Source organism: Solanum tuberosum, unplaced genomic scaffold (assembly GCF_000226075.1).
Source record: "Solanum tuberosum cultivar DM 1-3 516 R44 unplaced genomic scaffold, SolTub_3.0 scf00285, whole genome shotgun sequence".
Lineage (NCBI taxonomy): Eukaryota > Viridiplantae > Streptophyta > Magnoliopsida > Solanales > Solanaceae > Solanum > Solanum tuberosum.
Window position 1 is genome coordinate 209,974 of NW_006239208.1, and position 17,313 is coordinate 227,286.

General features: G+C 30.9%; 2 protein-coding genes across 2 annotated transcripts; both read left to right on the forward strand.

Annotated features, from left to right (window-relative positions):
* Nucleotides 1-2,356: 2,356 nt before the first annotated feature.
* LOC102604232 (probable WRKY transcription factor 51) lies at nucleotides 2,357-5,444 on the forward strand. The gene is made up of 3 exons (XM_006358955.2): nucleotides 2,357-2,810; nucleotides 3,108-3,254; nucleotides 5,092-5,444. Exons 1-3 carry the CDS (start codon nucleotides 2,446-2,448, stop codon nucleotides 5,273-5,275), a joined length of 696 nt encoding a protein of 231 aa, XP_006359017.1. The 5' UTR covers nucleotides 2,357-2,445; the 3' UTR covers nucleotides 5,276-5,444.
* Nucleotides 5,445-8,267: 2,823 nt separating this feature from the next.
* Nucleotides 8,268-16,675, forward strand: LOC102604562 (ras-related protein Rab7). The gene is made up of 7 exons (XM_006358956.2): nucleotides 8,268-8,497; nucleotides 8,641-8,667; nucleotides 8,910-9,009; nucleotides 9,094-9,240; nucleotides 9,639-9,719; nucleotides 9,875-10,017; nucleotides 16,278-16,675. Exons 1-7 carry the CDS (start codon nucleotides 8,445-8,447, stop codon nucleotides 16,339-16,341), a joined length of 615 nt encoding a protein of 204 aa, XP_006359018.1. The 5' UTR covers nucleotides 8,268-8,444; the 3' UTR covers nucleotides 16,342-16,675.
* The last annotated feature ends 638 nt before the right edge of the window (nucleotides 16,676-17,313 follow it).

Below are 17,313 nucleotides of genomic sequence, written 5' to 3' on the forward strand. Positions count from 1 at the left end.
GATCAGTAAAGTCAAAAATGTGTGTTGCCTAGATAAGCTAAGTTTATTTTATCATTAACTAATGTCAGTTTATGACAAAGAATTGATCAGAACAGCTAGCAGAAGGTCAATTATCTCTTATTTTTTTCCATTTTTAAGTAATACTCCTTCCATCCATTTCTAATTATCATGTCATATTTTTAAAAAGTCAATTTAACTAATTTCAAAGTTAAATTAAATTACATTAATTCAATATTTTAAACAAAAAAAATTAGATATTCAAAAACTATACGAAAAGTACTATAAATTGTAAGTTTTTATAAATTAATATGATGAAAAAATGCATCGTAAAATGTGATTCAATTCTTATAGTTTGAATATAAAAAGCAAATCATGACAACTAAAAGCGGATGGAAGGAGTACTCCCTTCGTTGTTTTAGTCATAGTTTCCTTTTCGAGAATCAAACAATATGGACTTTGACTAACATTTAAAGATATAATTTTTTACCATATTGATATGGAGCAATTTGTAGTATTTTTCATATATTTTTTGGATATCTGAATTTTTGTTTTAAAATATGAATTAATATAATCTAATTTAGATTTAAAATTTAGTCATATTGACTCTCTAAAAACTAACATGACAATTAAAAAAAAACGGAGAGAGTAAAATGTAAAAGCAATATTTTTCTTATTAATATGATTGGGCTGGGCCAGTCGTACCAGATCAGTCGACTCTCTTGTGAATTTGAGTCCAAATTTTGTATACTACAGTCTACATACACCATGGTCTGTGTCGGATACATCTATCTCTTCTCGTATACATCTCTATCCCTTATTGGATACATTTCGCTCCTCTCGTATACATCTCTATCCCTTATTGAATACATTCCGCTCCTCTCGTATATATCCCTCCTGATGTATCCGACCGAGATCCTATAAATTTAAGAATTTTTTGTAATTTAGGATAGAACAGGGATAAGATGTAATTAGCTCTTAACATTATGAGATTTGTATAATTTTTACAAAAAATATAATATGAAATGTGAAAAAAGTAGTTTGTGACGTTTCATTGTGATTGTGCCTTGTTCCTTCCAACACACTTTATCTTTACCCCATCCCTTATCCCCCTATACCCAGCACCACACACTCCTGCCCCCATCTCTTGCATAGTATGTATCTAAATTATATTCAAATATTTTAAAATAATATATTTTTACTTATATCGATCACAAGAAAATAATAATTTATCAAGTATAACATAATAATTTTTAAACCAATTATGGACAAAAAAAAAACAATAATTTATCAAGCAAATTTAAGTCCATGACATAATAATTTTGTAATCAGTTATGGACAAAAAATATTCCAAACTTCCCCTGTTTCTTTAATTATTTCTTCATATAATGACAAAAGTAGAATGACACTTATTAGATGACTAACCTATATTTGTGTAAACGGGATAAAGCATCAAATTCTAATATTAATGATATATATTCATATCCCTTTTTACTAATTTAAAATCCCTTTAGACATAAATAATATTTTAATATTTCCAAGTCCTAGTTAATTTGCTCATAATTAGTACAATATTTTTCACTATTTGAATTTCAAGTGATATATTTAGAATTTCTTAATGAAAGTGTATCTTATTCAATTAAATTACTAGTTTCATTTCAGTAAAATCTTCAACTTTTCAAAAATATTTGAACAAGTAAGTAAGCGTGCAAATATGAATTGAATAATATTTAATAAAAATATTCAAACTTAAAATTAAAATTATGTTTAGACATGCGTTTTTCATTTATAAATAAAATCAAAGTTTCGTAAGTGAGGGGAATTTTTCACTTGAATTACTCATCTTCCAAAACTAACAAAACATAGTTTAAAAATGTTCTTTGAAAAAAAGAGAGAAGATTTTTGTATGTCCAAATATGATTTTAGTATACTTTTTTACTCAATAGGAACAAAAAAAAAAGTTTCAAACTTTGTTTTTCCTCCTTTTTCAACTTATATAACTCACTTTTCTTTTAAATCAGTTTTAAAAGAATAATAGAGTACTATAGTTAATACTTTTACCCTTAATGAAATGATTTATGATCACATAAATATCAATGACTGATTTTAGATCACAAATTTCAAAAACTTTTTTTTCCTTAAACTCCATGTTCAAGTCAAACTGTATCACATAAATTAGGACGGAGAGCATACTCTTATTTATTATTTCGTCATATGATGACATAAGATGAATGACACTTAAAAAAGTAACTTGAGAAACTCCATAGATACTACTAGGAAGGTGGTAAGAAAGCTCATCAAACCCAAGCCAAAGATTCACCACAATCTAAAATAGACTATATAAAACCATAGTATATATCACTTTATAATAAACACAAACCACATATATCATATATTCTATCAAAGACTCTCTAAAGTCTTTCTTCTCAAAAATAATAATATTAGACCATGTTTGCCTCTTCCACTTTCCAAGAAACAACAAATGTCATTTCTCATCAACATTATCAAACTATAAACCCTAATTCTTTTGCTTTTCATGATCCTATCATCAACATGAATCAAGATTATGGCCATAACAATAGTAATAATAATAAGTATCAAGATTATGACACTTCATTTCTTGATTTGTTAGTTGATGGTGATCAAGAATATTATTCCAATTACTCAAATAATAGCTACAATAATGCTTCAATTTTTTCAGAAAATCCCTTCATGAAACAAGAGATAAGTACTAGTACCTATAGTACTAGTGGAAACTCATCATCAGCTAGTTCATTTGATGCCACACCAACACATGTTCACATGAATCATGAGTAAGTCACTGAATTACGTAGACAAAGCTAGAGTTAAGATTTTGAGTTTACCATTATGAATAGTAAAAAATGCATGCTATTGGATTCTGACTTAATTATTTATACTTAAAGTGGATCTAGCTATAACTTTTGAGTTCAGTTGAACCTGAAATCGAAGTTGTAGTTCCATCTCTATAATAAGTAGATAGAGTAATTATAATAAGTATTGATAATTATATCAATGATTTTGATGATTTATTTATTTATTTATTTATTATTTACTTGTTTGTTTGATTTTGATTTGTTTCTTTTCTAAAGAAATTCAAGCATGGGGATTGAGAAAGAAAAGAAAGGTGAAAAACATGCAATTGCTTTTAGAACAAAGACACAACTTGAGACCTTGGATGATGGATACAAATGGAGGAAATATGGGAAAAAGAAAGTGAAAACCAACATATATCTAAGGTAAACACTATTTTAGATGCTTAGAATTACATCAATTAAATAAATTATAATGTTTTGGCTCAAATTAAGTCTTAATTATTTCTTGATTCTCTATTTTATGTATTATTTATTATTTACTATATTTGCTTTTAAAGGTGGACTATTTTAGAAAGATATATATTCTAGGATTATTTTAGAAACACTAAATATAACAAAAGCCAATTATTGGGTGCTAGCTAGAAGCCTTTGATATATGTTTACTTATTAAACATACAATTAGTAAAATCATAATCTCAAACTAATTGATTGAAATTCAACTTATTTCTGTAGTAGGCCTATCTAGAGAGAGAACTAGCAAGAGACATAAAATGTATAGATTGAGAAAATATATTTAATATATAATATATAGTGGTCCTATATCTTATGGTCTAATTAGACTGCTCTATTGAGTCACATGATTATGAAAATGTTCTTTCATCCCCAAAAAACTAAACATATGCTTATTATCCAAATAAATAGTTGTTTATTTATAAAAAAAGTGAGTTTATAAAATCTTTTTTATTCTTTTTTATGCTTAGATTAGTTAAAATTCTTGAATAATATTTTCTTTTAGAAAATAAGTTTCTTATTTTTTTTATGAAATAGAGAAAATAAATTCCACAAGTAACATTTTATATTGATTAATATATCCACCCACCTGTTAATACGGTTCGTCTTCCCCATCCTTGTATCCTCTGTCCCCACTACCCCATCACTACCTCCACCCCTATCCCTATCCCCATAATATTTATCTAGATTATATATAAACGTATTTAAAATAATATTTTTTATTTACATAGCTAACACAAAAAATAAATAAAAAATTCACTTATTTCCTAGATATCGTTGGCCATGAGGAAATAGTGCTTCATGCCTTCACTTATGAACTAGAATCATTCTACAAATCATCTTTCAAAACAAATATCTTTTTTCATAACAAACAAATCTTTAATATTTAAGAATATTTTTTGATACTTTAAATTGATAAGTTATTTATAATCAGCTAATCCAAACGAACTTGAAGAATAAAAAGAAAATATTCTTGACGATCTACTTGTTAATTTACAATGGGTAGCTTGAAGACTTGACTAGTAAGTCCACCATTAATTTATGCAGATATATGATGCATTTATTCTTGTCGGTTACCTTCAAATTTATTCCAATATATTTTAGATTCTTTTGACCTACTTTGACAACCATTCATTTTATTAATTTCGTAACTTACCTAAATCACACGAAAGGAATTTGGATCGAAAGACTTACAATTTTTTTAAATTTATGTAAACCTGATTGAAAAATAGAATATAAATGATACTTAATTAAATATAATTAAATTTTAATTATGTTACTTTATTAGTAGCTTTTTTGGTTCATCAGGAGTACTTTTTAAATATGTTTTGAGAGTTGTGCACTTGTACTTCAATTGAAAATATAGAGAACTTGTATAATATATATTATTGTTATATAAATCCAATAATAGTGCACCGAGATGGACTTAATTGAAGTGACGTGACGTGAACTTTAAGAATTTATTTATTTTGTTGCTTCATTTGATTATCTTGCTATTTTGTTATCGTTATTTTTCTTTCATTTCTACTTTGATTACACTTTGTTTGAGTTGAACGTTTATCAAAAACACTCTCTCTACCCCACAATACTTTCTACATTTTTCAAACTTCACTTATAGTAGGATTATACTGAAAATATTGTTGTTTTATAGTCATCACAAGTCACAACCTTATTTGAAATTGAAGTATGGGATGAAAAAAAAGGTAAAAATATACTAATGATTTGTTTACAAATTGGGGAAATTAAATAGGAATTACTACAAGTGTTCAAGTGGAGATTGCAAAGTAAAGAAAAAGGTAGAAAGAGATGGAAATGATTCAAGATATTTGATGACTACATATGAAGGAAAACACAATCATGAAAGTCCCTTTATCATTTACTGCAATGAAAAGCCAGCAAACAACTTTTTGAATGAATCATCTTCTTCCTATTGATCTTCTTGAGGAGAATAATCAAGACTTTTATTAATTTTATAAGAAATATTGTTTGTTGTTCTATTTATGTACAATTATTTATATTTATAGGAAGAAAATATAAGTATTTTTTAATCACTCACTTGTGGTACATAATCATGTGTAATATAGAGATATTATTATGTTGTTAGTTGTTATTTAATTTATACTTACAAAATATCTATTGTTCAATAACTTATAAATTATATATATTGATTGTATAAAAGAAATATTGTTTATGTAATTTATTAGCGATGACAAATTTGTCAATTATTATGGAGGTTACATATTAATTAGGTTTTATTTCTTTGTATTTAATAGGGGTTTGAATCTAAGGTCATTAAGTACATTTATTTATATTAAAATTATTTGGTCCGAATATGTCCTAATTATTCAAATCTTAATTTCATCATCACTTTATCCATAACCATCAATCATCGTCTGTCATTATAACCATCACCATTGTTCGCTAACAACCAACCACATTTGCTATTACAATCATCACTGCTAACCAATATTGTTAATTGCTACTAATTTACCATTATATCCACTGTTGTTGATGCCGTCATCACCTTCAACCACTATTACTGGCAATTCCTATTACCAACTACCTCCACCATCACAATTAGTGTGCACCATTGCCAACCACCACCAACACCATTATCAACTACCACATTTTTCAGTCGCTTTCAACTACTATTATTAATCAACTTCATCATCACAATTAACTATCACTATCGCGCCAGTCACTACAACACCAAAAACCTCCATCATCACAACTAATACCCCAATTACCTTCATATATTCTCTTTCACGGAAGTAGAAGATAAGGTGAGTTTTTATTTTCATTTATCATAATTCATAAGTGATAATTGATTTTTTATGATGAAAAATATTGTATATATTATATTTACTGATTATTTTGTAAATTAGATTAATCAAAGAATTCAATTATATAATTATATATCTTCAAATTTAATAGCAATAATGTTAGTATCTCTCAACTTTAACTTGACAATAAGATCCAACTCATGGCCCAATCACCGTGGGCTCACAAAGGACCACAGTGACATTAACGGGTCACTTGGTTTGCCTTCAAGTTATATAGAGATCAATAAAATAAAATAAAACTATTTAAACGATAATTAATAGAACAACTTTCATATATAGTAAATATAAAAATCATATTTGTATGTTATAACTATAGTTTGCATAATTGCGCTCCATAACAAATTTTATGTTTGCTATGGAGCTTTTGATTTGTATAACTCGCTAGATACATCCAATTTTATACAAATTCATTTATACATTGTAATTTGTATAATAAGATCTGTATTTGTTTAATTATAAGTGTATAGGACGAAAATATATGTATTTGTATTTGTATATACACTTTTCTCTCGCTTCATACAAACACAAACGCATTTTATACATTTTATATCGAAATCTATAAAATGACTAATTGTATACCGAAAATGGCTAATTGTATATCGAATCAGATGACAAAAAAATGGGATGTTTGCTGCGAATTACAAATAAAATAAACTATGGCTATATCATTTAATTTGAATTAATAGTTTGTTATTTGATACAATTTTTCCTAATATTAATAATATAAGGATTATTTTATGATGTTAAATAATAAAATAATTGTTATCGATGATTAATAATGAATTTATAATTGTCACACAGTAACTTCTTACTTGAAGGATTTTTTTTTAATTTTTAAATAGACTTTTTCTATTATTCTTAATACACACATTTTTATTTCATATTCTATTCCATGTAAAATAAAAAAAACTTTTAAAAATACACAATTCAACACATTGCGCCTACATATCCACATTTTTTTATTCAAGTGACATTTTTATTAGATTTTTTCTATGATTCTTAATAGACATGTTTTATTATTCTTAATATCAAACTTTTTCTACTATTCTTAATAAACATGTTCTTATTTCATATTCTACAATCTACCTCATGTAAAATAAGAAAAAACTTTTAAAAATATATAATTCAATATATTGCACCAAGTCGTCTACATATTCACTTTTTTAAATTTACACCTATATAACAATTTCACTAATTTGTTAATATGCTTACATTATGATAGATTGTCTACGTCACTAACTCTTAAAATAAATTGAGAGTGAAATTTTCCGTAATTAAAAAAAAGAAAGTAATTACACTAATTTACATAATTATGTCCAAACACCCTCAACAAATCGGTGTCTGAAAAATATCGAAATTGGCGCCGCTTTTCTCTGGTTTCTCTTTCTCTCTCTACAATCCCCTTTCTTCTTTCTTCTGAAAATTGTCAACCCAGATTTGAAATCCCAAATTCCAAAAGGGGAAAATTTTTCCTAATATTAATAATATAAGGATTATTTTATGATGTTAAATAATAAAATAATTGTTATCGATGATTAATAATGAATTTATAATTGTCACACAGTAACTTCTTACTTGAAGGATTTTTTTTTAATTTTTAAATAGACTTTTTCTATTATTCTTAATACACACATTTTTATTTCATATTCTATTCCATGTAAAATAAAAAAAACTTTTAAAAATACACAATTCAACACATTGCGCCTACATATCCACATTTTTTTATTCAAGTGACATTTTTATTAGATTTTTTCTATGATTCTTAATAGACATGTTTTATTATTCTTAATATCAAACTTTTTCTACTATTCTTAATAAACATGTTCTTATTTCATATTCTACAATCTACCTCATGTAAAATAAGAAAAAACTTTTAAAAATATATAATTCAATATATTGCACCAAGTCGTCTACATATTCACTTTTTTAAATTTACACCTATATAACAATTTCACTAATTTGTTAATATGCTTACATTATGATAGATTGTCTACGTCACTAACTCTTAAAATAAATTGAGAGTGAAATTTTCCGTAATTAAAAAAAAGAAAGTAATTACACTAATTTACATAATTATGTCCAAACACCCTCAACAAATCGGTGTCTGAAAAATATCGAAATTGGCGCCGCTTTTCTCTGGTTTCTCTTTCTCTCTCTACAATCCCCTTTCTTCTTTCTTCTGAAAATTGTCAACCCAGATTTGAAATCCCAAATTCCAAAAGGGGAAAAAACAGGGTTCACTTTTGATTTCTCTTTCGCCATGTCTATTCGTAGAAGAACCTTGCTTAAAGTTATCGTCCTTGGCGATAGTGGGTACGATCCCTTTTCCTCTTCTCAATCTTCATTTCCAATTTTTTTTTTACAAATTTGAGAAATTTCTGATTCCGGCTAGTCATTTGGGAAATAAATTGGAGTATTTAGTGCTAATATAATTTCTCCTTTTTTTTGGTTTACAGGGTTGGTAAAACGTCATTAATGAATCAGTATCCTTTTCTACGACATTGCTAATTGTTGAAGGTCAAGTTTGATTTTTTGTTGAAATAATGAATTGGGTTTTACGAGTATCTCAGTTTTCAGAATTTAGCTAACTTATGAGTATGTATTTGTAATCTTTTAGGTTCTTTTATTTACTGTGTATTTGTTATGATTACTGTTTAGGAGCGCATTGTGTTTTTTTCTTATAATTAAAGTAGTTGTGAATGTGGGTCTTTGACGGTTAGCAAAGATATGTACACAAGAAGTTCAGTCAGCAATATAAAGCTACAATTGGAGCTGATTTCGTGACAAAGGAGCTTCAAATTGATGACAGGCTTGTTACACTCCAAGTGGGTTTCTTGGGTATTGATATTGTGAAAAATGTTTTATGGAATTATGCATTTACTCAATGTGTTTGTGTTCTGGTTTGGTAGATATGGGATACGGCTGGTCAAGAGAGATTCCAGAGTCTTGGGGTTGCATTTTATAGAGGTGCAGATTGCTGTGTTTTGGTCTATGATGTTAATGTGATGCGATCCTTTGATAACCTTGACAATTGGCATGAAGAATTTCTCAAACAGGTTGGGTGATTATTCTCTGTGGATTTGTTTGGTTCAGTGATTTTTCTTATTTAGTAGCTTAGGGTATATATCCTGACTGCTTAGTGCTTATACATTGCTAAGAGTCATGTTATCAACAAATTAGCAAATGCCTCTGAGACGCTTAGTTAAACGCCTCTGAGACTAATTAATCCCTGCATTGTTTTCCAGTTTAAGATCCTGATAGGTAAAAGATTTGGGATTATGTTGTGCATTTATAGAGTTTCACGTATAAGCGTATACATTCAAATCTTAATTGGACTACTTCTGTTATAACTTTGGAATGTATCATCATTTCCTCATGCAAATATTGTCTTGTTGATTGTGGAACTAAGATAAGTTGCGATCCACGTTAACCAACATAATTTATTGATATGCAGGCTAATCCGCCAGACCCTAAAACATTTCCTTTCATATTACTGGGGAACAAGATTGATATAGATGGTGGAAATAGCCGAGTGGTAAGGCAATGGTAGCGGTAGACTTTTCAAATTATGGTCTCTGGATTGTGTGTACCTCTTGCTCTTGATTGATCCTCTATGGAAGTTTCCTTTTCTTCAATATTGTTCTCTCTCTGCAATAATTGTGACTGATTTGTCTTTTGCATGCTGAACAGGTTTCTGAGAAGAAAGCAAAGGAGTGGTGTACTTCAAAAGGGATACCTTACTTTGAGACATCAGCAAAAGAGGATATAAATGTTGATGCTGCATTCTTGTCTATTGCAAAAACTGCCTTGGCCAATGAGCACGAGCAGGATATGTGAGTTTTTGTGAATTTTCATGAATATAAACAACTCACTGTTGTTTGTTGCTTTTATGTGATATGGTGCTTACATACCTTGAAGCTTTGCATTAATAATAAGATGAGCTAATTCAAGGGATGAGCCCGAAGGTGTTAAGTGAATTTACTCTAACATGTGACCCCTCGAATGTACAAGAATGTTTGCTAGTGGAGTATGATGAAACTAACATTAAGGGGATACTCAGGAGTTAAAAAATTTTCTGGAAGGGTGTGTGACAGAAGTCACTTTTTAGGATAATGTTTTTCATGAGAAAGTCATTTTCTGATATTCAGTTGACAGAAACATATAATGGGGGAAAATGACCTCCCTAATTTACGGTCGGAAGTGATTTACCCTAAAACTATCTGGACTTTAAACTTCATATCACTTGCTTCAGCTAATACTTAAGATACTGTTATTAATCTTAATACTCAAATCTCATCAAAACACTTTCAGATTTACTAAGATTATTATTAATCTTTAATATATTGTTTTCAAAATGTACTTTTCACTCATCAATCGAACACTAGAATTTATTTTCCAAGATAAGATTTTCCTTGGAAAATGACTTGTGTCATTTAAACACACTTGAAATGTTTGTTTAATGTTTGTTTGGTTTTATTTTCTCAAAAAGTTTTTAGAAGAAAAAAGGCAAAACATATTAAATCATTAACGGATAAACCAAACAACAGGCTAAGAATTATTTTAGGTTCAAACTAACCATTGTAACTTTGAAACAACAACTATTCTTGCACGTTTGTTTTTCTTTAATTCCATATAACATTTTGGGAAAGGTTCTCGAAAAACCATTTCCAAGAAAAACTGCCCAAGGTCCATCTAAGAAACTCTCTTCTTGTTGCAAGCAAAAGATATATCTTTAATCATAGAGATTCTCCTTACTTTCATGTCTAGTTTATGATAACTATCACATGGAAAATTATGCAGGAGAGAGTTATATGAAGACTAGACAAGTAGACATTAGAATATCTCTCGTAAGGGAAGATTTTGAAGTCTAAAATCCATTAGTGGCAGAAAATGTGATAACAAGACTGTGAAATCAGTGTTTGACTTGCCAAAAAGAAAGATAGAGTAGTAGCATAGTATTTTAGCATAGTTAGGAGGAGTCTTTGGGATGCTGCACTGCTGTATATTATATGTAAGTTGTCATGAATCGCCTTAGTCCATTAGATAAGCAGTATAGTATTTTATAGTTAACTCTAACCACCTTCTTGGTGCTGGTGATATAGAAACAAATTACGTATAAAAGAATACGCCAATATCAGGTGATTTATTTTCAGAACCATTTTGTGGTCCATCTCAGTTTTTCTTTTTGTGAAGACATTAAATCAGGGATAATATGAAATGAATCTTCACCACAGCATAGCAATGACAATGTTCTGCAAGAAAGTCTTTTCCAGTAGACCCAATTGATGATTAGGACTTTAAATCTTGGAAAAACAGCAAAAGGTTTATAGCATAAACATTGCTCAGGAGAGGAATAAGTAGGCAGGATAATACTTATCAGAAAGTGTGTTTGTTGGCCTTTTGTAAGAGATATGTTTTGCAGAAACTAATTTTGATCTATTGCACATATAGACGAAGAGCAAGACTGTACCATAGCTCTTGTGAAGGTTCCAACCTATCATGCTAGGGAGATGAATAAATCCTGCTTAGGTGGTGAATCTGAAATAGCTCTGAACACTGCTTCTTTGCATCCTTGTCTCTGTGACTCCTTTTTATTTTGATAAGGTTAAGGTTAAACAGTACCAAGAGGGTTCCAGGGGAAGTACAAGAGATCAGAATTTATGATTTCCTTATTGACTCAACGATCCCAAAAATTGCGACATCTTCTCTAGAATGTTGCTTTTACATCAAAAATATAGATTTTGTAGACACTAGACAGTAAACTTTACAAAGGAAATATGTTTATTCTTCCTTCAAAGCATCTACTTTTTTTTTTTCCAGCCACACAGTCTAATTGTTCAAAATGATGCACATAGGAATAGTCTTCCAAGCCTCTATGTATCTTTTATCGACCTTCTGCCCTTGCCAGCATATTAGGGTCTTCCTTACATCCGTGGCCTGCTTTACCCCAAACAGGTTTGTGAACAAAGACCAAATCTGTCAGGTAAAGCTACAGAACAGAAATATATGGCTGCTGCTCTCCAGGAACTATTGCAAAGAAACACCTGTTACAGAGTGAAAGGCCCCTTCTTGAGTAGGGACAGCACTGCCTGCTGTTTACTCATAGCTCATTTGGCACAAAATTTGGTGAACTGTGATAGAATGAACACTATAGAAAATTAGTTCCTTTAACGGTCTACTGAATGTAAGATGGGTGTGAAAGAAGACATATTCCTAATTATGCATCAAAAGGTGTGGCCTAGTGGTCTATGAAGTGGGTAGAACCATATAAGCTCAAATCGCAGCAAATATGTGCAAGCATTGGTGAATAGAGTTACCCAGTAGCAAAAGATCCATACAGGTACTAGCTAGTTAAAATTAATGTTATATGTTTGTGGAAGAATTTTGAGCATCCAAGCCAAAACCTTAAGGCAACAGTACAGTGACCCAGGAAACTCTGAACCCCTTGGATACACTTGTACAATCAGTGAGGAACAAGTGTGTCCTCTTAACACCGTCTTAGATGTGTAACCCAGTTCTACGGTTTACACGCATCGACTGAAAATTCTTTTTCTGTTTCTTTCAATTTGGGTACTCTTTAGGGATAAGGTCTGCTTACACCCACCCTCCACAGACCTCACTTGTGGAACTATACTAGGTATGTTGTTGTTTTTAGGGAGAGAGAGAGGAGGCTCAACATGAGTAGGTCGAGTAGGGGGAGGCAAATTAGTGTGAAGATACGACCTTGGGTCTAATTCAACCAAAAGACTGGTTGTTGAAGTGAGGATTGACCAAGTCCGTATATGGAGACCACTAGCCCATTTTCCAAACAATGTGAGACTTCAACCCACTCTAATACCCTCCTGCACGCCCAAACCGCCAATTGGAGCATGCTGAATATAATATTGGGGGCTCAAGTATAGATGGGCTTGACTCTAGTACCATGTGAAGATATGGCCCTCGGGCCTAACTCAACCTCAGAATATAGCTCTTGAGAGGAGAATTAGCCGAGTCTATATAAGAAGACCACTAGCCCATTTCCCAACCAATGTTGGACTCTCACTCAGTCTAACAGGCTCAACAAGCTAACATTGGGTTGGAGCAATGTTAGTGATTCTATGGGCTGAATTTGTGAAAGAGAGAAGCATAGAGCAACTCCATGGGATGAGTTGAGAGAAAAAAGCTTAAAGTGGCTCAATGGGATGAGTAAAGAAAGAAGCTCAGAGCATTACAGTAAGTAGAGAGAAGATAATTGTGCAAAAGGGCTGACCAATGTTTGGGTTCCATGCGAAAGGATTTGAGCATCCAAACCAAAAGCTTAGTCGCTGAATTAAGCACTTAGGCTGTGTCATTAAAGCCCCTGCTTTGTCGCTTAAAACAATGAGACGACGGGAAGCAACGGTTTATTGTTTCACAAGTAAAACAATGCACTTCAGAGAAGTGTGTGCTTAAATTTATGATGCACAAAGTGATCCAAATGAGAAGTGACATGCTCCTTGAGTCTCAATTTTGGATAGTTGGATTATATCCACATTATTGTATACGAGATGTTAAAGTTAGCTATCTTGATTACATTTTGGTGATGCGTTTCACTTCTCACTTTTCAGTTCAAGTTCAATGAATCTTTTCATATGATTGCATTTTTTGCTTTTAAAAACACCGAGTTCAAGATATTATAAACCTCTTTGGAAACCCTCATACAATTGATGACGATGAGATTGAAGGTCAAGTGTGTTCTCCAAATTTTTTTTGATAAATACTTTTTTTTGATAAAAAATACATTAGGCTTGGATAGGGATAAGTGTGAGAATTTGATGAATCTCTAGTTTTAGAAAGTTCCTAATTTACCTAAAAGACAATTTTGCCCCTCTTCTTTCATCTACTGGCTAAGTTTGTCCCTGGTTATACTATAGGGCCATATATTTCCACCGAAGTATGCAAAAATACCCTTCTTTTTAACGGTTGTCCACATACCTCACATTTGGGTGAGGTCAACACCACTTGGCATGCCACCTCACCGCCATATTTTCATTCTTTTTCCTTTTCTTCTTTTCCTATTCCTTTTCTCTTTCTTACTTTTCTTCTTCACAAACTTTTTTTTTGTTTTCCTATTTTTTCCAATGGCTTCCATCACTTTCCCTTAGCTATACCTCAATAACATCTTCCCCGATAACCCATGAAACTCACCAATTCCCTTTTTCCTCATTCATAAGAACCCCGTTCTCTCTGTATACCAAAATCCAGTAACCCAAAAAATTAAAAGTCTGGAAAAAAACAAAAAAAGAAAGTTCATTGATAGATACATATGCATCAAACACAACTATTATGAAATAAAATCTAAAAATGGTACAGCCCCCAAGGCCTAGCTCGAGTGGCAAAAGGTGGAGGATTTGTGGCTTAGGTCACAGGTTCAAGCCCCACACCATACAAAGCGAAGCCCGGTATTTAAGTGGAGAAGGGTAGAGGGGCGGGCCCATTGTGCACCGAGTTTAGAAGGCTATCATTGGTCCAAAAGGCGGGTCAAAGACGGATTTCTCTGCTATCAAAAAAATAATAAAATAAAATCTAAAAATGGTACCTTCAGGAAAGGAATAACACTAAAACTCCAAAACTCTTCCTTGTATATGGCAACGGAAGTTTGAAGTTCGATTCTCTGAAAAATAGATATCAAAGAAAAATAAAATGAACACGCAGATGGCTATCCTTATAGACGCTACAGAAAGAAACTTTCCTTTCATTAGAAATAAATATGAGCAAAAGTAATGACTATTTGGGGGGAAATGATAATAGTGCTTTTACTGTTATTGGATATGGAAATTTGGTGAGGTATTGAAGAACGATTGTGGTGTTTTAGGGAACAGATATAAAATCGGAGCTCCAGGGAGAAGAAATAGAGCACCGAGGAAATGGTGAGTTTAATGCGTTACTGGGGAAGATGCCATTGAGATATAGCTATGGGAAAGTGATGGATGCCATTGGAAAAAGAGAAGAAGAAAAAAAGTTTGTGAAGAAGAAAGAGAAGGAAAAAGAAAAAGAAGAAAGAGAAAAACAATAAAAATCTGGCAGTGAGGTGGCATCCACCTCACTCAAATGTCAGGCCATGTGGACAACCGTTAAAAAGAGGGGTATTTTTTCATACTTTGGTAACGGCAGAGACATATTTGTCCCTATAGTATAACTAATGAACAACTCAACTAATAAATGAAAGTAGAGGGGTATTTTTGACCCTTTCCCCAAGAATGAAATAGTGCTAACAAGTGGAATGAATATAGAAGATACACATCAGCAACGCCAACTAATTTGGGATAAGGGCTTTGTTGATTGATTGGGTGATATATTTTAGGACCTACTAGTTTAGAATAGGATGCTTTTGCAAAGGAGACGCCGGTTGCAAAACAATAGACTCATAAATGTTTTTCTGATGTTTTTCAAGCTTTATTTCTGGTTGAATGCTACAGTCCTTGAGTTAATGCTGATGAAATCAACGGACTTATAAATCCATTTATCCTTCTTTATGTGTAATGATCTTACATTATTTCTGTCTTGTTTCTTGATCTTAGACGGGCATATGAACCTTATTCTACTAGATGAAGTGATACACTTTTTAGCCCTATTCAGTTTGAAGTTTGTTAGCACTTTTGAATCTAATTTTATCATGCATTTTGGTAAATTTTGAGAACTTGTCTAAATTTTGATCTTGGGGTGACAGGCTGACTTTTGATGATTGACTCAAAAAGTAGGGTTGTCAACTAGATGTGCTCAACGGATTTTGTGTCTGACGGTCTGACCTTATGTTGGTTTGGGAGGTCTAACTTATTAGTGACTTTGTTTGGAGTCACTAATTTACCTGCCTAAAAATCTGATACTGTCTAATAGAGACGATAATGTGATATCTTAGAGTTGATTATGCTGGCTTAACGGAGAAACTTTCTATTCACTACAGAATATAGGATCAGAAAGAAGTGAGGGAGTAGCATCAGATTTTCATAGATATAGTACATCTTAATGTTTTTGTTTTTCTTTATCCTTTGTGGGATTCTGTGGTAGCTCAAAACTTAAGTATCTCTGATGTATGACCTGTATATACTGAAAGCATCTTTGTTCTGTTTTACAGCTACTTCCAAGGCATTCCGGAGGCAGTTTCAGAGACGGAGCAAAGAGGTGGCTGTGCATGCTAAGGCAGATGTAGCAATTCGAGTGCCATACTTAATCCATGTTGTTGCCTAATATTCCTGCAACCGTATCATAACTCTCCGGCCATAGCCATTCTTTTGTACCCACTATTATATACTACTATTTGATTTCTTCAGTGTTGTTTTGGGAAAGAGAAACATCTTTTGTTACATTTCAGATACTGGAGGTAGACAAACTCAGGAGGATTTCACTTAGTATTGCAGTTGGCTTTGACAAAGATTGTAACTGTGCATCTTTTTTTTTTTACTCCATTGGGTGGTTGGATTTTATTGTATGTATTTTTCTACGTCTACGTATAATAATGTGTTGGATTGGTAACTGCTACTGTGCTTATTTTCAGTTACACCTAAATTACATGTAAAACCAAAAAAAAAGAAATGAATTTGATTTTTTATTATTTCAGAGAATCATTCATTTTCTTTGTTGAAGAAAATTGAAATGAAAGAAATTCTAAAATAATAAGTAACTATTAATTGAATAATGCATGGTATTTTGGTAAAAGGGTCAAATATATATATACAGTCTAATACTATCATAAATAATGTAAATATATTTCCTCGTTACACCATCTCTATTTTACCCTCTATTCTTTATATTTAGAGGGTAAAACAGAGAATGTCTTATTCAACCCATTTTCATATTACTTTCTATTCTTCATTTATAGAGATAATTTGAAGAACTACTATTCACCTCTCTATTTCACTTTTTGATTAATTTAATATTATTTCTATTATATCATTAATTAAGTTTTTATTATTTTCTAATATAATATAACATCTAAAAATATATTATTGACAAGTTACTATTTTCATCCGAATTAATACTTTTTTTATTTTTAAAAAATTGTTACTTTAAATATGTAATTTAAAATCATTTTAATATTATTTACATTATATAAGAATATTAATTGAGTCTTTAATATTTGTAATTATTTTCTAAGTAATATAACATCTAAA

What these genes read in the sequence shown, in the direction of transcription:
- LOC102604232 (XM_006358955.2), top strand. Translation starts at nt 2,446, where the DNA reads ATGTTTGCCTCTTCCACTTTCCAAGAAACAACAAATGTCATTTCTCAT. An exon ending in CATGTTCACATGAATCATGA is followed by an intron (nt 2,811 to 3,107) that starts GTAAGTCACTGA and finishes TCTTTTCTAAAG; the next exon opens with AAATTCAAGCATGGGGATTG. An exon ending in AAAACCAACATATATCTAAG is followed by an intron (nt 3,255 to 5,091) that starts GTAAACACTATT and finishes GAAATTAAATAG; the next exon opens with GAATTACTACAAGTGTTCAA.
- LOC102604562 (XM_006358956.2), top strand. Translation starts at nt 8,445, where the DNA reads ATGTCTATTCGTAGAAGAACCTTGCTTAAAGTTATCGTCCTTGGCGAT. An exon ending in ATCGTCCTTGGCGATAGTGG is followed by an intron (nt 8,498 to 8,640) that starts GTACGATCCCTT and finishes TTTGGTTTACAG; the next exon opens with GGTTGGTAAAACGTCATTAA. An exon ending in ATGGTGGAAATAGCCGAGTG is followed by an intron (nt 9,720 to 9,874) that starts GTAAGGCAATGG and finishes CATGCTGAACAG; the next exon opens with GTTTCTGAGAAGAAAGCAAA.